The sequence below is a fragment of the Tauraco erythrolophus genome, chromosome 14 (genome assembly GCF_009769465.1).
Source record: "Tauraco erythrolophus isolate bTauEry1 chromosome 14, bTauEry1.pri, whole genome shotgun sequence".
NCBI classification, from domain to species: domain Eukaryota; kingdom Metazoa; phylum Chordata; class Aves; order Musophagiformes; family Musophagidae; genus Tauraco; species Tauraco erythrolophus.
In genome coordinates, this window is record NC_141478.1 from 19,948,063 (window position 1) to 19,963,291 (window position 15,229).

Sequence of the window (15,229 nt, forward strand, 5' to 3'; positions counted from 1 at the left end):
AGTTCAGTTTTAAATGTCACACTCAAACAACTAAACAGTGATTCCACCTGCAAAGCTCTTTATAAATCAGACACAAACAGTTTTGGTGCATTTGAAGGAAATAAATGTCGTAGCAATACCTTCTTTGTAATAGGGAAATTGCAGTATTCTAAGGAAAGAAAATGTCCTTCCTGAGGCAATGGATGTAAAATACTTTTTAAATAATAATCCTCGTGAGCCAGGATGGCATATTGTACAGTAAATGCCTTTCTTTGTAATATTTAGACTTCAAATAATTGAAAAAAGGGCCAAAATATCACCAGAAGTACTGAACTTATTGGAAGAAAATCATAGTTTTCTGTTTGGTTTGGTTTGTTTTTCCCTTTCTCAGTAAGTCAAGTTCTACTTTCCATTTCCCTGCTCTGAATCTGAGGCAAGAGCAATCAGATGACATCTCAGTCCTCAGCTGACATCTCTGTGGATTTAACAGAGGGGAACGGAGAGCAGAATGAGACCCAACGTCTTTGTAAGCATTGACAATTTTAAATGACAACTAAGGGTTCATGGCAGCAGTGTGGTTTTGAAAAAGTGGCTGCAGAAATAATCCAACAGTCCCCAGGACACAAACAAGGACGAATATCCAGAGAAACAGCCTGTCCACTACCATGGCAACGTACTTCCAATCTTCAATGACCTGAAAGAAAAAGCCAATTAAAGATATTAGGAATTTGTCATATTCTTTTGCTCTTTCTCTTGCTAATGCTGAATTTTTGTTTACAAAAATAAAAGAAACAAATCTCAAGGCTGAGGGAGTAAACTGAGTTTACGCTTCGGAAGGGATTTTTCTCCTACAACCATTTTGGGCAGTGGAGAAAAGTACTGTAAATATTCCTTAGCTGTCTTGGATGCACCAGGTACTGAGCACCAGGTACTGAGCGTGGCTGCCTGGTGTAAGCCCGTCCAGAAGGACCCACAATATAATCCAATTCCGGATTTTTTTTTCTTTAATTTTAGTTTGCAGATGTTATTAATCTCAGTGGACAAAAATAGATGGTGTTTACTGCTGTTAAACAAGGTTAGCTTCAGAGTTCTTTTCTATCAGCAGTCATCTTAATCAAGGGTTTTAATGCATATTAATACTGTTGCTTTTATTAAAGTCCCTTTTTGCCTTGCCTGTGTTGTCGTGAAAGTCATGGGACTAGCCTTAGGTTCTTATCTCAAACTGAAGAGACTATCAGGCTCCTGTTGTAAAGGGGGAATATATCAATCTTCTTTTGCATCTCAGGAATGATTATTTTTCCTTTCTCATTGATTCTAGCTACACATGGGACATCCTCACCTCAATGACTTTACTGTGCTTGTCAATTATCTTATGTCTTATATTAGAACATCACGTATTTTTCTTTCAGTGCACACTTTTAATTTCCACTGCTGCTAATGGGAATTGTGTGCTTCTGAAATCAGACTATAGTAAATGTACATGAACAGTAGTTATCAGACCGTGACAATGAAGGAAGAAAGCAGAGATTAAAATTAGGAATCTAGGAAAGAGCTATGTAATATCAGAGGACCCTGTGTGAAAAGCATTCATTTAATTTTTAAGGTATAAAATACCCTTGAAAATTATTCTTAGTGTCAAGTGGAAGCTTTGTAGACCTTTAGTGTGCAACACATTCTTGCAAGAATTTCTGAGCTATTAGAAAACTTTTTTTCTGCTCTGTGAAGTCTGCTTCTGTTCAGTGAGTTTCAGTGTTTACAAGCTCATGTCTAATGTTAATAGCTGATCTTCTTTATTTATATTGACAGTAATTTCAGTTAATAGAAAACATGAACTACTCAGCAGCATGGTCCTCAAGGGACTTCTGCAGGATCAGAAAGCAGACTTTATTTAATCTGCTTGGCTGAGGGAGGGAGAGCACAACAGGAATAGAGAGCCTCGAGTCTTACTGAGATCTGGGTCAGAGAAAGGACACTGCTAGGTACAAGGATGATTTTTCCTAACCATGGGTGCTTGTCTAAACAAAACTCTGAACCATCTGAGTTTTTCCAAGCATTGTTCGCAGCGTGTTTATATCTCCTTTAGCGTGCTAGCTAGTAGCACGTAAACAGGGCAGCAGCAGCACTGCTTAAACACGTCCTGGATAAAGTACTTCTAATAGCCAAGTGACAAGTCTGATTTAACTCAAATGAAAGAAGTGTGAGCTCTGCTGGCACTAGGATTTCCATGCTACCCATTGTGTTTGCCATGTATGGACAGATATCTTAGCCTGGAGAGGATGTTTGCAAAGGCTTTTTACCAATTTTACAAAATTCTCCTTCTATACCCAGTTACGTAAATAAATGCTTGAGCTGCAGGTAGATTCGTTCTGGTTAACATGGCCTGGCCATGAGTTGAGTCAGAATCTTACCGAATACAATGGGGAGAAATATTCTTTATTTGACCTGGAACTGAATGTTATTTTTCTCCCCTGCCAAACACTACTTTTATGTGACAATACAGCTTTTTCAAGGGTGTCTCATGACTTACTGGGCAACCAACATTCTCTTTTTATAGAAATAGCCATGTTACTTTCCAGTATCGGCATTTACCAAATTACTATTCATTCAGTTCTTTTAACGCCAAAAATTATTTCCTCTTATGAACTGTAGCTAGAATCTCTCTAAAAACTGTAGAATAGCTTGGGAGTCCAAGTATGCTTTCTGAAGAATGTGTTACAGAGGAGGACAGGAGCTGAAGTTTGGACAGACCGGGATGATTTCTCATTTTTACTTACACTCTGGTCGTTGTCATCACTTTTCATGTGCTCTGCTATAAAACTGACTCCATCAATTGCTTCTTGGACTTCAGGAGAAAATTTCATGCCTGTTCTTAACCTAAAATCTCGATGACTGCTGACATTGTCAAGAGTCTCAGTGATTTTCATATCATATTTTTTGGCAGAGGCTGTATTCAAAAAATAGGTGGAGTTCTTGTAGAAGTCAGCTGGCTCCATACAAGGATTCTCTGCTTTTGTCTTTTTGCAGTTGCATAGCTTTTGCCTTGGAGAATTATTTTCTGGACGCTTCATGAACAGATAAGCTGGGAGTCTTTCAAGGAAAACCAGCTTTACCCAAGGGGGCATAGTGTGAGTACTTGGAGATCTGTGGTGGACATTGAGTACACAGACACTGGTCACTATTGAAAAGGTCACTAGTACCATTGTAAACATGAGATACTTCCCAATTAGTGGAACATCTAAAGACGTTGGAGGGACGATTTTGGAGATCAGCAGCAAGAACACAGTCAAGGCAAGCAACACGGATATGCATAAGGTCATTTTTTCACCACAGTCTGAAGGCAAGTAGAACACCAAGATGGCTAAGGATGTAATTAGCACGCAGGGAATGATAAGATTGATGGTATAAAAAAGAGGTTTCCTTTTAATAATGAAGTCATATGTCACATCAACATAATTGGGATCCAAAGGATTCACAGTCCTCCTTCCTGGGAGTGCTACAATGTCCCACTCTCCACTTGGTGTAAAGTCATCCATGCTTGCCATGGAAGTTTTAAGCACCATATCAATTTCTGTATGATCATATGTCCAAGACCGGAACTTTAATGTGCAGTTTTGTTGATCGAACGGGAAATGCTTAACTTCAATCTTGCAGGCACTCTTGTAAATGGCTGGTGGCAACCAGCGAATGCTTCCATTATTCTTCACAATTGCATTTGTGTATAGTGAAACTTCGTATGTTCCATCCGCACTAATGAAACAAGAAGAACGAAAAAGGAGAGAAAATAATAAAACATTAAGAGGAAAAACAGTTGAAAACAGAAGAGCTCTGACATTGTTAGTCTCATGGGCCTCAGTTGTTTTGAGAATCAAAGTTTAGTAATATTTTGATTTTGAAAGCTATGTTGTAGGGTACTATAACTTGACAGGAGATTAATGTATGCATTCCTCCCAGTCAGAGAATTGGTATAAGATCTAATACTTACAAAAATTATTTTATAAAATTCTTATTAAATAATAAATATGCATCTCTGTTTCTTCCAGAGAGCTCAAAGTATTTTGTAAGTGTTTGTTAAAGTAATTAAGGCTTACTACATCTCTGAAGGCTGAGATGTAGGGATCATGAGATCACTCAGCATGAAAATGGAGGTACCTTTGATCTGGATTATAGCTGCTGCTAAGAGCACACGGCAACACTCTGGAATTACTTGGACGAGGAAATAAGGATGAGCAGTGTGCGTTAGAAATGCAGGGAGAGTGTACGCAGAGGAAATGTAATTATATGGTTTATAATTTATTACATCACTCCAGTTAATGTTTACTTAATACAAAACCAGAACAGACAGGCCACAGTGTTCTTAGTGCCCACAAATAATCTTGTCTTTGTGTCTCCTCCAACTGCTACCAGGAGAGTCTTCTATGTTATGATGAGCCCTTTAATTCAGGGAGAAGATCGTCATCAGTTAGTAGTCGCTGTCTTCTCCTGTCCAGCATTTCTGGGAGAACAACTTAGGGCTGTTTAACCTAGGAAGTATTCTGAGGTAGAAATGTGGTCAATTGCTGATAGATATTATTGAAATTTAGCGTTTCTGAGCGTATTGACTGCGTCTTCTCAAGCGTGCGAGGCAATGCCTTTCAAACTCCGCCAGTCGGGCTACCAAAGGAAAGTGTAACAGCAGGAAGAAGCAACTGTTAGTGACTGTCTGTCTTGACAGATGGGGAAACTCAAAGGTTTGTTCCTATGTCAGTCAATCGCTTTTATTAAAAACTGCATTAGCCACTTTGTTAGACTGCAAAGAAGAGTCTGACATCCCACATGCCTGCCTTTTGATAAACAAATACGTGTGTAAAGAAATGCACATAACCTAAAGACAGTGTATTATCTGCAAAAATATAAGTCCAAACGAATGGAGTTCAATTGACTATGGTTAAGTAGCACCCTTTTATTTGGGTGGAAATGTGCTCCTTAGGAGTTAATAAAAAGTCTAATAAATCACTTGATTGTTGACAAGACATCATAGAAAATAGAGCTATTTCAGTGCTAAGGTTGATTTTTTTTTTTTTTTTCCTAAGCACAGAAGGGCTACAAGTATCCAAGGCTTGGCACAGGTATAGCTGTTCTCCAGATCAGTTACCTTTGGCTCTGGAAAGGCCTGGTGTTGCAAACCCTGGTGCCTGGTACTGAGCAGAGACCCTTGTAGCTGATTCCTGTATTTTTTTTTACAGCCAGTACAAAAAAATGTTATTTTTTAGTAAAGAAATGGTATCTTATTTCTCACGTGTCTGTATCTCCCTGAGTTAGATTTACTCTTAAGCCACACAATGTACTGGGCAGACTCCTGGACTGAGAAGATATAGGTTCTTCTGCTGGCTGCCCCTGTCTCTGCTGTGGGACAGGGGCTGGGCTGCTGGTGCTGTCTCAGTGCCCTCTGCAGTCCTGTGCGCAGGCTACGTATGGACAGAGCTGAGGGGCATGAGGATGCTCCTTGTGTTTTCCTTAGCACCTTGACTGACTGATGCCTATGAAACACTGCTTCAGCAGCAGGAAGTTACAGGGGGTTGTCCTTTATCTAAAATTTTAATTTGAAGCTTTGTACTAATGTTAGAATCTAATATGGTGAGGCTAAAAGCTTGTTCCCATACATTTAAGAAGCCTTTTAAAATGGCTTCTTTCCATTCTTGCAATCCATTAAATGGTATCATTTGGGGAGTAAGGAAGAAAGCAGCAGAGGGCAGGGGCACAATTTACTAGAACAAGATTTGGTCAGGCAGAGTACATCCTAATCCACTGGTTGAATTATTTTGTGACTAATACAAGAACTGTAAGTATTTCTCAAATCTGATTTCCAGTAGTAAGATTCCAGAGGCTTAACTCAGTTTATATATAAACTTCCTAGTTTTCCCATCTGTGTATGTTCATAAACTTTGTAACAGATGTATGTTCTGGAGTCTGTGGTGGAAATGGGAGGGAAGAAGAAATAGGAGACAAAAATGTAGCTCAGAACCTAAGACGTTTGATAGAATTCTAAATGTCTTGTCTTCTTGCAAACTTGACCAGTGTACACTGCGCTTGTACTTGCAATTCCTGCTTTCCATATAGTCTGGTTTGATACAGATCTGTGTCTCAATTGTGAGCCTTTTCCCAGGTCCGCTGGTGTTGTAACAGCTCACACTGCAGACATGCTCCAGGCCTGCTGGAATTTCCTTAACCAGTGCCTTGATTTTAGTAAAATTATCTTTGAGGCCAGTCCCCAGTCAAGTAGACTTGATACTGGCTAAAAGTTGAAAAATTCAGTTTTAGGATTTTATCAGACCTACTTTTACTGATTCTGATGCTTATTTCTTGATACTCGGTTAACATTTTGTTCACTGTCTGCATAAACTACAGAAAATTTTACTTACTTATTGTAAAGTACAATGTCTGGCAGCCAGATGTGTTTTGCAGGTATTCTCAGCTTATTTATTCCTTCGTAGTCAGAGGGCTTCCAAGCCAAACGATAATCAATCCACTCCTAAGAGAGGAATGGTACAGTAGTGATGAGCGTACCAGGGCCAGCGCTAACAAAACAGTCACATTTGTGGTTTGCAAGGGCATGCCTCTGTGGGTTTCGTTACCTGGTTCAGCCAGACGTTTGTGGTCATGATCTGCTCCCGTTCATTCTGCAGGGAAAAAGAGAGCGAAAAGTTGTACTCAAATGTTTCGCTTTATTGCAGTAATAAGATTTATTCAGTGGGCTTTTGAGGGTATTTCCAACTGCGCAGCGTGATTTCATCTAGTGTGTTTCTAGACAGGAATTTTTCTGCTGGTAAGATGGCCAGTCTTATGCACATACTGATGATAAGTAGTAACCCCACAAGTGTGGAGCTCCAAATTGTTTTTAACAAGAACAGAGGTGACTGGAGTGAATTTGGCTATTTGGGAATAATTATCACCACCACCACCCTGCCGAGCTGATGTTTCCCGCCTCCCCGTGGATTTGGTTTAAAACAGAAGGTGCATTTGACCACCAGGAAGGCCTAGATGGATGTGTGAGGTTTATGTAAGGTTTGCCATGTAAGCTCTTGGCTGTCAGGCTCTGCTTCATGGAACTGCTGTCTCTCTGTGTGGCTGGGACTCTACTGAAGGGACAAGGTAGGAGGTCAAAGAGTAAGGAGGATTTCTGCAGGAAAACAAGTTAATTCTCCGATCCTGAAGATGCTTGAGATTTTTAGAGCCTATAAGATTCCTTATTTTGCTTCCTGCTTGAAGAGTGAGGATATAGAGGGATAGGGACTGAGCTGTGCTGTTCTTGATCGTTGCCCATTCATCTACTCTGTTTGGGTTGTAGATTGCTGAGGCGTGTGGGGGCAAGACACTTTGCTTTTTATGCCCAGAATCCACCATCTGGGAGGACGCTGTGCTAGTGGTGGCAATGTATTGTGTGAGGAGACATGTGAACATGTCTGTGTTCAGGAGAGAGGGAGCACTTATTCCAGAATAATCTGGTATACATGACAGTATATCCTGTGTAGATCAGCCTGCACGTGTACATGAAAGCTCATCTGTTTGTACAGTTTCCCTTATGTTCCATCAACACCTCTCTCTTTTCCTCTTGAATTTCAGAATATAAATTATATAGGTTTCTTAAAGCTTGCAGCAGTCCAGTCACTGGCCCATACACAAATTCTGGCAGGGAGACAGTCATCTCTATCCTCTTTTTCATCCAGGGAGAGAGCAGCAGGGTTGAAAGCCCTGATTTAGGAAATTGTGCCCTCTTACATGCTAGGTCTTGTTCCCGCTGCAGTTAATGCTAAACCTGCCTTGGCATCAAGGTGTGCATTTGTACCTTGGAAGAACCGTTAAACACATGCTAACCTTGTGAGTGAGAATGTCTTTCAGACCCATTGCAGTAATTTGTGTTGAATATGAGGAGTTGCTTGCATGAGGATTGTTTTCACAGCCAGAACTAGTGTGTCTTTATTTCAATGTTCTTTGCTGATATGCGTGATGTGCCATGAGATTTTGAGCTGGCTTCGTAGCTTGTTTTCAGGCCATTGAAGCACATCTCTTTGATGCAAGCGGTAGAAGATGGTTTAGCACTGTCTACACAGGCTAGGATAGATCCTGACCTGGTGTAACTTACTGTAGCTGTACTGAAATCAGTGGAATGATTTTGACTTTTTGATCAATGGAATTTGATTGGATGAAGATCTGGCTGCTGTCCTTTATTGCTTAGGCATAGATGGATCTCCCTGTTGTAGCTGCATTCTGAAGTATAAAACAAGTAAGTTGCATGTATGGGGTCTCTCTACTAAGTATTGTTATGTAAACTAGAAAATATCAGGGACGTAGTAGTACCATTATGACTTCTACGTAGAGTGCTGTGGAGGTAGTAATGAATTAAAAGGCATAGCCTAATTTGAACTTACCACGCTGATGAGCTGTGCCAGGGAAACCTGGAGTTCTATAGATACCAGCTGGGAGGAGTTGACAGCTGGTCGAATTAACTTATTGTACCTGTCAGGACTCAGTAGGTGGTTCATTAGCTTTTCTTCAGCATCTGCTGCGGTGCTTCCTGTAAAACATCACGTAACAGGATTACAGAAGGAGGAGCAAGTGAAGTGATGTAGGGATCACAGAATTTCTGTGCATCAGATCGTCTTCATGAAATAATGCAGGCTTTTGATTTTCTAAAGGCTGTAAGCTTTTGTGAACAGAAGGATATGGTGCTTGCAGCAGTATCTGTTCTGCTGAAGATGACTGTCTTTCACAGAGCATAGATCAAAGCAGATAAATCAGAACCCTTTGTTTTTTTCCACAGTAAAATGTGAAGCTCAAATTGATAGATACTTTTGGGGGTACATTCAGAAACTGGGAGCAAGCTACCCTCTTAATAACAGAGGAAGAACGTTTCAACGATCCAAATGGAGAGTGTCCGGCTATGACTTCTCTCTTTAGTGTTTTAGGAGACGGAGTAGCAGGCACATGTACAAATTGGAAGGATCTGATCCGTGTAGGGAAAACCAGGGGATGAGCTGCAGGAATCATAAGGGTTTTCTAATGATTGGGAGCTTGTTGGTAGCTAGTGATGTTTGTTTCAGAATTATTTTGTTTGTAAACCTGATGCCTCCTGTAAGCCTTGTTTTATGTGGAAACAAAACATGATTTATGGGACCAGCACAATTACTGTAGATCTTAGATGGCCAAAGGTGGAGTTCAATGACTGCAAAATACAGTATTTGCAGGATGCTATCAAACAAGCCTGAACACTCCATGGAGCAGAACAGCTTCTGGCACAACCCCAGCGGTAACTGCATCTATTCCCATGTTCTTCCATGTGCTTTTCAAAGCCTTTCAAACCACTATTGACCACATAATAATACTGATGAGTAAGGTCCTGGTGACAGCCTGCCAATAGAATTGACCCAGAGAAATTCTCCTGTATGTTGAGTAATTCTGTGTTGTGTTATACAGCTGACAGTGATGGACATAGGTGTTAATGAAAACAGATTGTAATCCAATTGATAGAACGATTCTTCCATAGGAAAGAACACCTAACGGAACCCTAGAAATTGCAGAAATGAGGATAGTGTCCTTACCGCATACTTGCTTCGTTATTCCCCAGAGCAGTTCCACCCAGTAAAAAACACTGGCCATGCAAGTATTTTAAATTTGTGGTACATTAATTTGTTCGTTTGTTGGTTTTTTTTTTTTTTTATGTTGTAGCATATCCGTGATTCATAGATTTCTAGGTTGGAAAAGACCTTAGAGATCACCGAGTCCGACCGTCCCTAATCCCCATTAAACCATATCCCTAAGTAGTTGAGAGATCCAGAGAGAGGCAGACATCAAAAGGCCAGGATCTCATAAGCAGCCAAAGTTTGTGTGCATCTCCAGAAGGTGCCTAGTTTCCATGTGAACTGGGCTGTAAGGTGCTAGGGGAAACAAGTCTTGAAGCTTGGTACTTCTGAATTCTGCTCTAATTAAAAAATACTACAAGAACTTCTTGTTTCTGATCCGTTAAGAAAGTGGAGAGGCATAAAAGGAAACATCATTGACAGATTTTTCATATCTAAGAAGAGCTTTTATTCAAGGTCTGGGGAAAGGTTGAGATCAACACCAGGCTTCTTGTAATTCTTTTAAGACCAGTGTACACTATGGCATTGGTAGCACAGATTTTGTCACATATACTTAACTATAACATTGTTCTTCAAAATAGACTTCTCAAGCACTTCCTGAGTTGTTTGAGGAAAACAAATTTGGATGAATACATCCGTGTTTGTTGGGTTGGTTTGGTTTTTTGATTCACACTTGCTTTGTACCTCCCTGCAAGTCATTATAAAAGCCCTAGTACCATGTGGTATTGTAACATTACATTTACTGTCAATGCAAGCCTGCCTAATCAAAAGCTTACCAAGCTAGAGCTATGCTGATCCTTGCTAAGCTCCAGATTCTGTTTTTTTCTTGTGTTTTGCAGTCAAGATAGAGCTAAATTTGATACTGTGAAGAAAATGGGGCCACACTCCAGGAATGAATCATTCTGTGTTTATAAGGATAGGTGGGAAGCCTTGTTGTAGCTCAAGAGAGAGTCTTGGTTAAAGTTATTTTATTGTGTTGTTTTGGTTTTGGTCTTTGTTTTATTTTTGTTTTTGTTTTTTTTTTTTTTATAAAGCGTTCCTGCTGTTGTTGCATATGTGGCATAAGCAGATGGCTATAATTCAAATACAAATAAATTGTCATTTGGTTTGTTTCATACAGTGGTCACTGAGTGCTGCTAGCAAAGACAGTGAATTCTTGTTTGAATTGTTAAATATGTTTTCACTGTGTTGCCACTTTTTTTCTGTAAATATTCTAGCATATGGAGTGTTTCCTGAACAGCAAGTAAGAAGTAGAAACTGCAGAATACTTGCAGAAAGCTAATTCTGAATTTGTAATAATCCTATTCTCTGAAACCTGGTTTTAGCAATCATAGTCAGCTGGTCTGCAAATCAAACATACTGTGGGGTCTGCATGTCTGATGAGAACAGCTCGGATTTTGAAGTACTGACTCTGTCAATAAACTTGATGCAGATGAATGACAGGCCACAACTTAATTATAAAAAATTATTTGTTAAATAATGAATCCCTTTAAGAAATGGTTATATGTTCTTAGTGAATGGGCTCCTGTAATGAATAATTCTTTAAAAAATTGCCATCCCATCCCAACCTTTAAGTAACTTAGCAGAAATAAGGACTGAAGGGGCTACTCGCCCATCTCACTCGGATGCCTGTCTCAAGCACCACTAGATGTCAGCCGTGCACTGCCTTGAAGGTTGCTAAGGCGAATCACTGTAAATTAAACTTGTAGAAATGAGTGATTCTTGTATAATTTTTATAATCTGTTTTCCATTACCAGTCTACATATTAACCAGATGGCACCTAATGAGAACAAAGTTACCAGGCATTTAAATTCATCTTTATATGCATTTCATAATGTCCATAGCTGAGCGCTCTATACTTCTCTTGGTTTCCTCTCGGAGTTGGAAGAGATGGAATTGCACAGTCTCCCTCGCAGACTGTTTTTTTCCAAATAGCAGTAATCACCAGAAATGTTGCAGAGGGTAGACTGATGCTTTTAGACAAATTATTTTAACAAGAATGATGAAGCAGTCCTAATTTGGGGGTGGAGTATTTTTGTGTACTGGAAGCAGTAATAGAGAAAATGCATTGGGGTGGATCCTGAGCTGGGGAAATTGTTTTAGCTTCATTGAACATGCTATACATCTGCTCCATGACAAGGAGAGCAAATTGCCACATCACTTGAAGCACACATTCTGCAGTAAGTTTGTTTTCTCTGCAGGTGTATGACCGTTAAAAAAAAAATTGCTTCAGGATGCTTCCAGTTTCACAGTAGGAGAAACAAAAACACACTTCATTCACTCCCCTGTGCAAACTTTCCCTTTTACGTGGTGTAATTTAAATATATAAAATGAAATAGCTAGTCATCCTGTGTTATGTTGTTTATTTTCAGCGTAACAACAAATGTGTTGGAGTGATTTCCACAGAACAGAGTAAGGAGCAATGCTAACAAATACAGGCAAGTGTGCTGTTATCCCTGTCTGAATTGCAAAATTTAACATAAGGCATGTTTGTCCCATTCCCCTGACTTTGTTTATTTTAATAAATGTTGAAATACCATTTGTTTAGGAATAATATATTGTAGCATGTGTTGTCATTTTTGTTCTCTCCTCTTTCACAAATAACTTACATGGACAATGGTGACATACCAAATTCCCATCTGTATTTAGTAAAGAGCAAGCGAGATGCAGCAATAAGACAATCCCATTATCTTCCCTGAAATTACTTTATGGTGTTGTTACTTCTCAGCATACTCTTGAGCAAAAAGATTTATATAACCTCTTAGAACAATGCATGGTGATTTGGAATGCATATTGTTCCCATGGAAGTAGGGGTGAATTTACTGTATTTTAAAGCCTATTTTAATTTCTACACTGCAAATAATGCAAATAAAAAGGAAATACTAATGGGTTTAAAAGTGTGTAATTTACGAATCTGAAGTAGGCCCTCACTCTTCATTTGCTACAAAGCAGATGTTTTCTAAAGTTGCCTTTCAGTCATTGAGAAACAAAACAGCTGTGGGAAGAATAGCTAATTATGGGGAAGATGTGATTTTTGCCTCGGTTCAATTTCAGCGAGTTTCACTCTGAGCACTTCAGTGGAGTTTCTCTGTGGGAGGAAGCTCCTGTGGTAAATGCACTGTTGGGCTGTCCGTGTTGGCTAAAACGTACGCAAGAAATCCTGGTGGACTAAAGAAAATATTTGTATGTATGTTAGCTCTTTTTTTTTTTCATATATTTACATATTTCAACTTAATTTAAACTATTTACATTCTAATCAAACAATTAGGAAGTATGAACTTTGCAAAATATATGAACTTGAGGCAATAATTGTAGAGGGATGAGATCTGTCTTATTTATGGTTCATGTCATGATTCCTTTTTTATTTTTTCACTCTCAGCACAATACCTGCTTTTCCCATCACAGATGATCCTGAGAGCATTTAAAGGGATATTATTTAGTGATTATTATTGTAATCTCCTACTGTTCTGTCATTTTATGTCCAACTTACTGTCCGTCCATATCCATTGTAGTGGATTTGCTGATATCGAACAAGCCAGAAACAACACTAAAACAATCAGTTTCATGCATCCTCTTAAAGTCTGCAACCTGCAGAGGTGATAGTTGCAAATTGTCCGAGAGCTTATATCACAGTCTCCTGCCTCCTAGCCCCGAGAGCGATCGCCGTTCTGCAAATCGTGTCTGAAAGAAAAGATCACTTACCGTTAAAATAAAAGGAGCCCACTACGAAGACAAAGAAGGTGTACGTATTCCTCATGGCAATAACAAGAAGAGGTGGATTACTGTTCTTCAATTAAGACAGCTGGCAATAGGCTCTGTTGTCAGGGATGCACAAGGAAGAAATGTAAAAGCAAACCTGAATCTTGGAGGTATTAAATGCCTGAAAAGAGGCAGACAGTAGGACCTGGCAGAAGCATTCTGCAAAGTGGAGTTTTCATGAGCATAGTGGTCCCTCCCCCTTTGCAGCTGTTTAAAGAGCTTTGTGAAGAGGAAAAGCACGTAAGAAGAGGGAACATAATGTGATAATGTTGAATAAGAGGAAATGAAAGAGCAAGCTAAGGAACATGATCTGCGAAACGCAACTGCTGAATTCTCGCTTCTAGATAACATTTAGAAGGCTTTCTGGTTAGAAAGTGCAATGAGTGGGAATGGCTGTGTGGGAAGAGCTGGATATAACTTTGTGTCATAAAACCTGTTAGTGAAAAACATGTCAATGAATTATAGCCTTAGCAGAGGGTCATTTTCTACGTCGAGAAAAAGTTCATTGCCTACTGCCAACCCTGTTCCACTCCAAGGCCCACACGTGATCTCTCTAAACTGGAACTCCAAAAGGCTTTTTGGGAGCAGCAGGAGAGGAACGGAGAATTTGACAGGATTTTTAAAAAAAGCTAAAACAGCCCGTTGAGAAATAGCAATAGCTATAAAGACACTCCAGAGGAGCATTACAGAAATTCTATGGAAGTCATCTTTTACGGCTGACGGGTTCCACAGACTATAGAGTATGATGTGTTTTGGGACTTGCCATGGGAAGAGTTGCATAGAAGGAAGGGGAAAGAAGATGTTACATGTGCTTCACAAGCGCTGTAGGACAGGTGGAAGTCCCTGGATAGAAAAAAAGAAGTGCTGATCTTCTAAATACTGTTTTATCTCCATATTGAGGTTCCTCTCTGCTTCAGCTGGCCGTAGGATGCAGTTCTGCTCTTGTCTCCTCTCCCAACAACGTAACACCATAACATAACAGACTTCTGCATCTAGCACAGTTGCTACTTGACTAGGGTTATTTGGAGAAGGTCACCTGCTGCTGTTTTTAGGCAAGCCATCGGGGGAGTGCTGAACAACTCATTGCCTTCTACCTAAATGTTTTAGCTACCTTCTTTTTTCATTAAATAGGCCAGTGTCTTATAACTTTATTGTCTTTAAAGGAGCTACTGTCAGAGGTAGCCCAATATGTAAAAAGGTTCTACTCAAATTTTTGGTAATTGTACTCTCTGCAATCTATTTAACTCCTCTGAATAGTCTATTGGTTATTTTTGGCTCGTTTCTTTAGGGTAGGAGGATGGATTCAGTGAGACAAAATAGAAAATCACTCACTGCATGGACTTCTACTTGGATAAAACAGGTTAGCTTTGATGAAGTGGCTTGTGCTGTTACCTTCCCTTATTCTGAAAACTCAAGGTATGCCAACTGTATCATATCCTCCAGTGAGGATTCCCAGTATTTCTTTAAAAAGCTCACAGCCTTCTGTCGTGAGAAGGATGGCTTGTATGTTCTCACCTTTCTTCACCTGCAATCTGAAATGATTTCCTTTAGCACACCTTTAATATAACACCCTCAGTTATAATCTCTCAGGTTTTATAGTGTTTTTAAAAAATATAAAACTTTGATCTCCTATAACTACTAAACTTTTATATATATACCTGTGATCATTTTGGTTAGAGATGTATTTATTGCAGCTTAATGCTATGAAAATAGATCATAAAAAGTTCTGTGGACTATGTAGGAATTGGTGGTAGATGATTTCTGTATACTCAGAAAAAAAATTACGGCGCATTGTTGCCTTATTGTTAGCCATACCAACACACACATGCTGGTTTCATTGCTTATCTTAATGACTGAGTCCAGCTTGGTATTACAGA

At 39.5% G+C, this 15,229-nt stretch overlaps 1 protein-coding gene across 1 annotated transcript; it reads right to left on the bottom strand.

The window, feature by feature from the left end:
- Positions 1–532: 532 nt before the first annotated feature.
- Positions 533–13,350, bottom strand: CHRNB4 (cholinergic receptor nicotinic beta 4 subunit). Its single transcript, XM_009981525.2, has 6 exons — positions 13,296–13,350; positions 8,385–8,530; positions 6,591–6,635; positions 6,378–6,487; positions 2,754–3,726; positions 533–673 (listed from the first exon to the last, which is right to left on the bottom strand). The coding sequence occupies exons 1-6, from the start codon at positions 13,348–13,350 to the stop codon at positions 533–535; spliced, it is 1,470 nt and encodes a 489-aa protein (XP_009979827.1).
- Positions 13,351–15,229: the final 1,879 nt, after the last annotated feature.

What these genes read in the sequence shown, in the direction of transcription:
- CHRNB4 (XM_009981525.2), bottom strand. Translation starts at nt 13,350, where the DNA reads ATGAGGAATACGTACACCTTCTTTGTCTTCGTAGTGGGCTCCTTTTAT. An exon ending in CAAACGTCTGGCTGAACCAG is followed by an intron (nt 6,488 to 6,590) that starts GTAACGAAACCC and finishes TTCCTCTCTTAG; the next exon opens with GAGTGGATTGATTATCGTTT. An exon ending in GACATTGTACTTTACAATAA is followed by an intron (nt 3,727 to 6,377) that starts GTAAGTAAAATT and finishes TTGTTTCATTAG; the next exon opens with TGCGGATGGAACATACGAAG.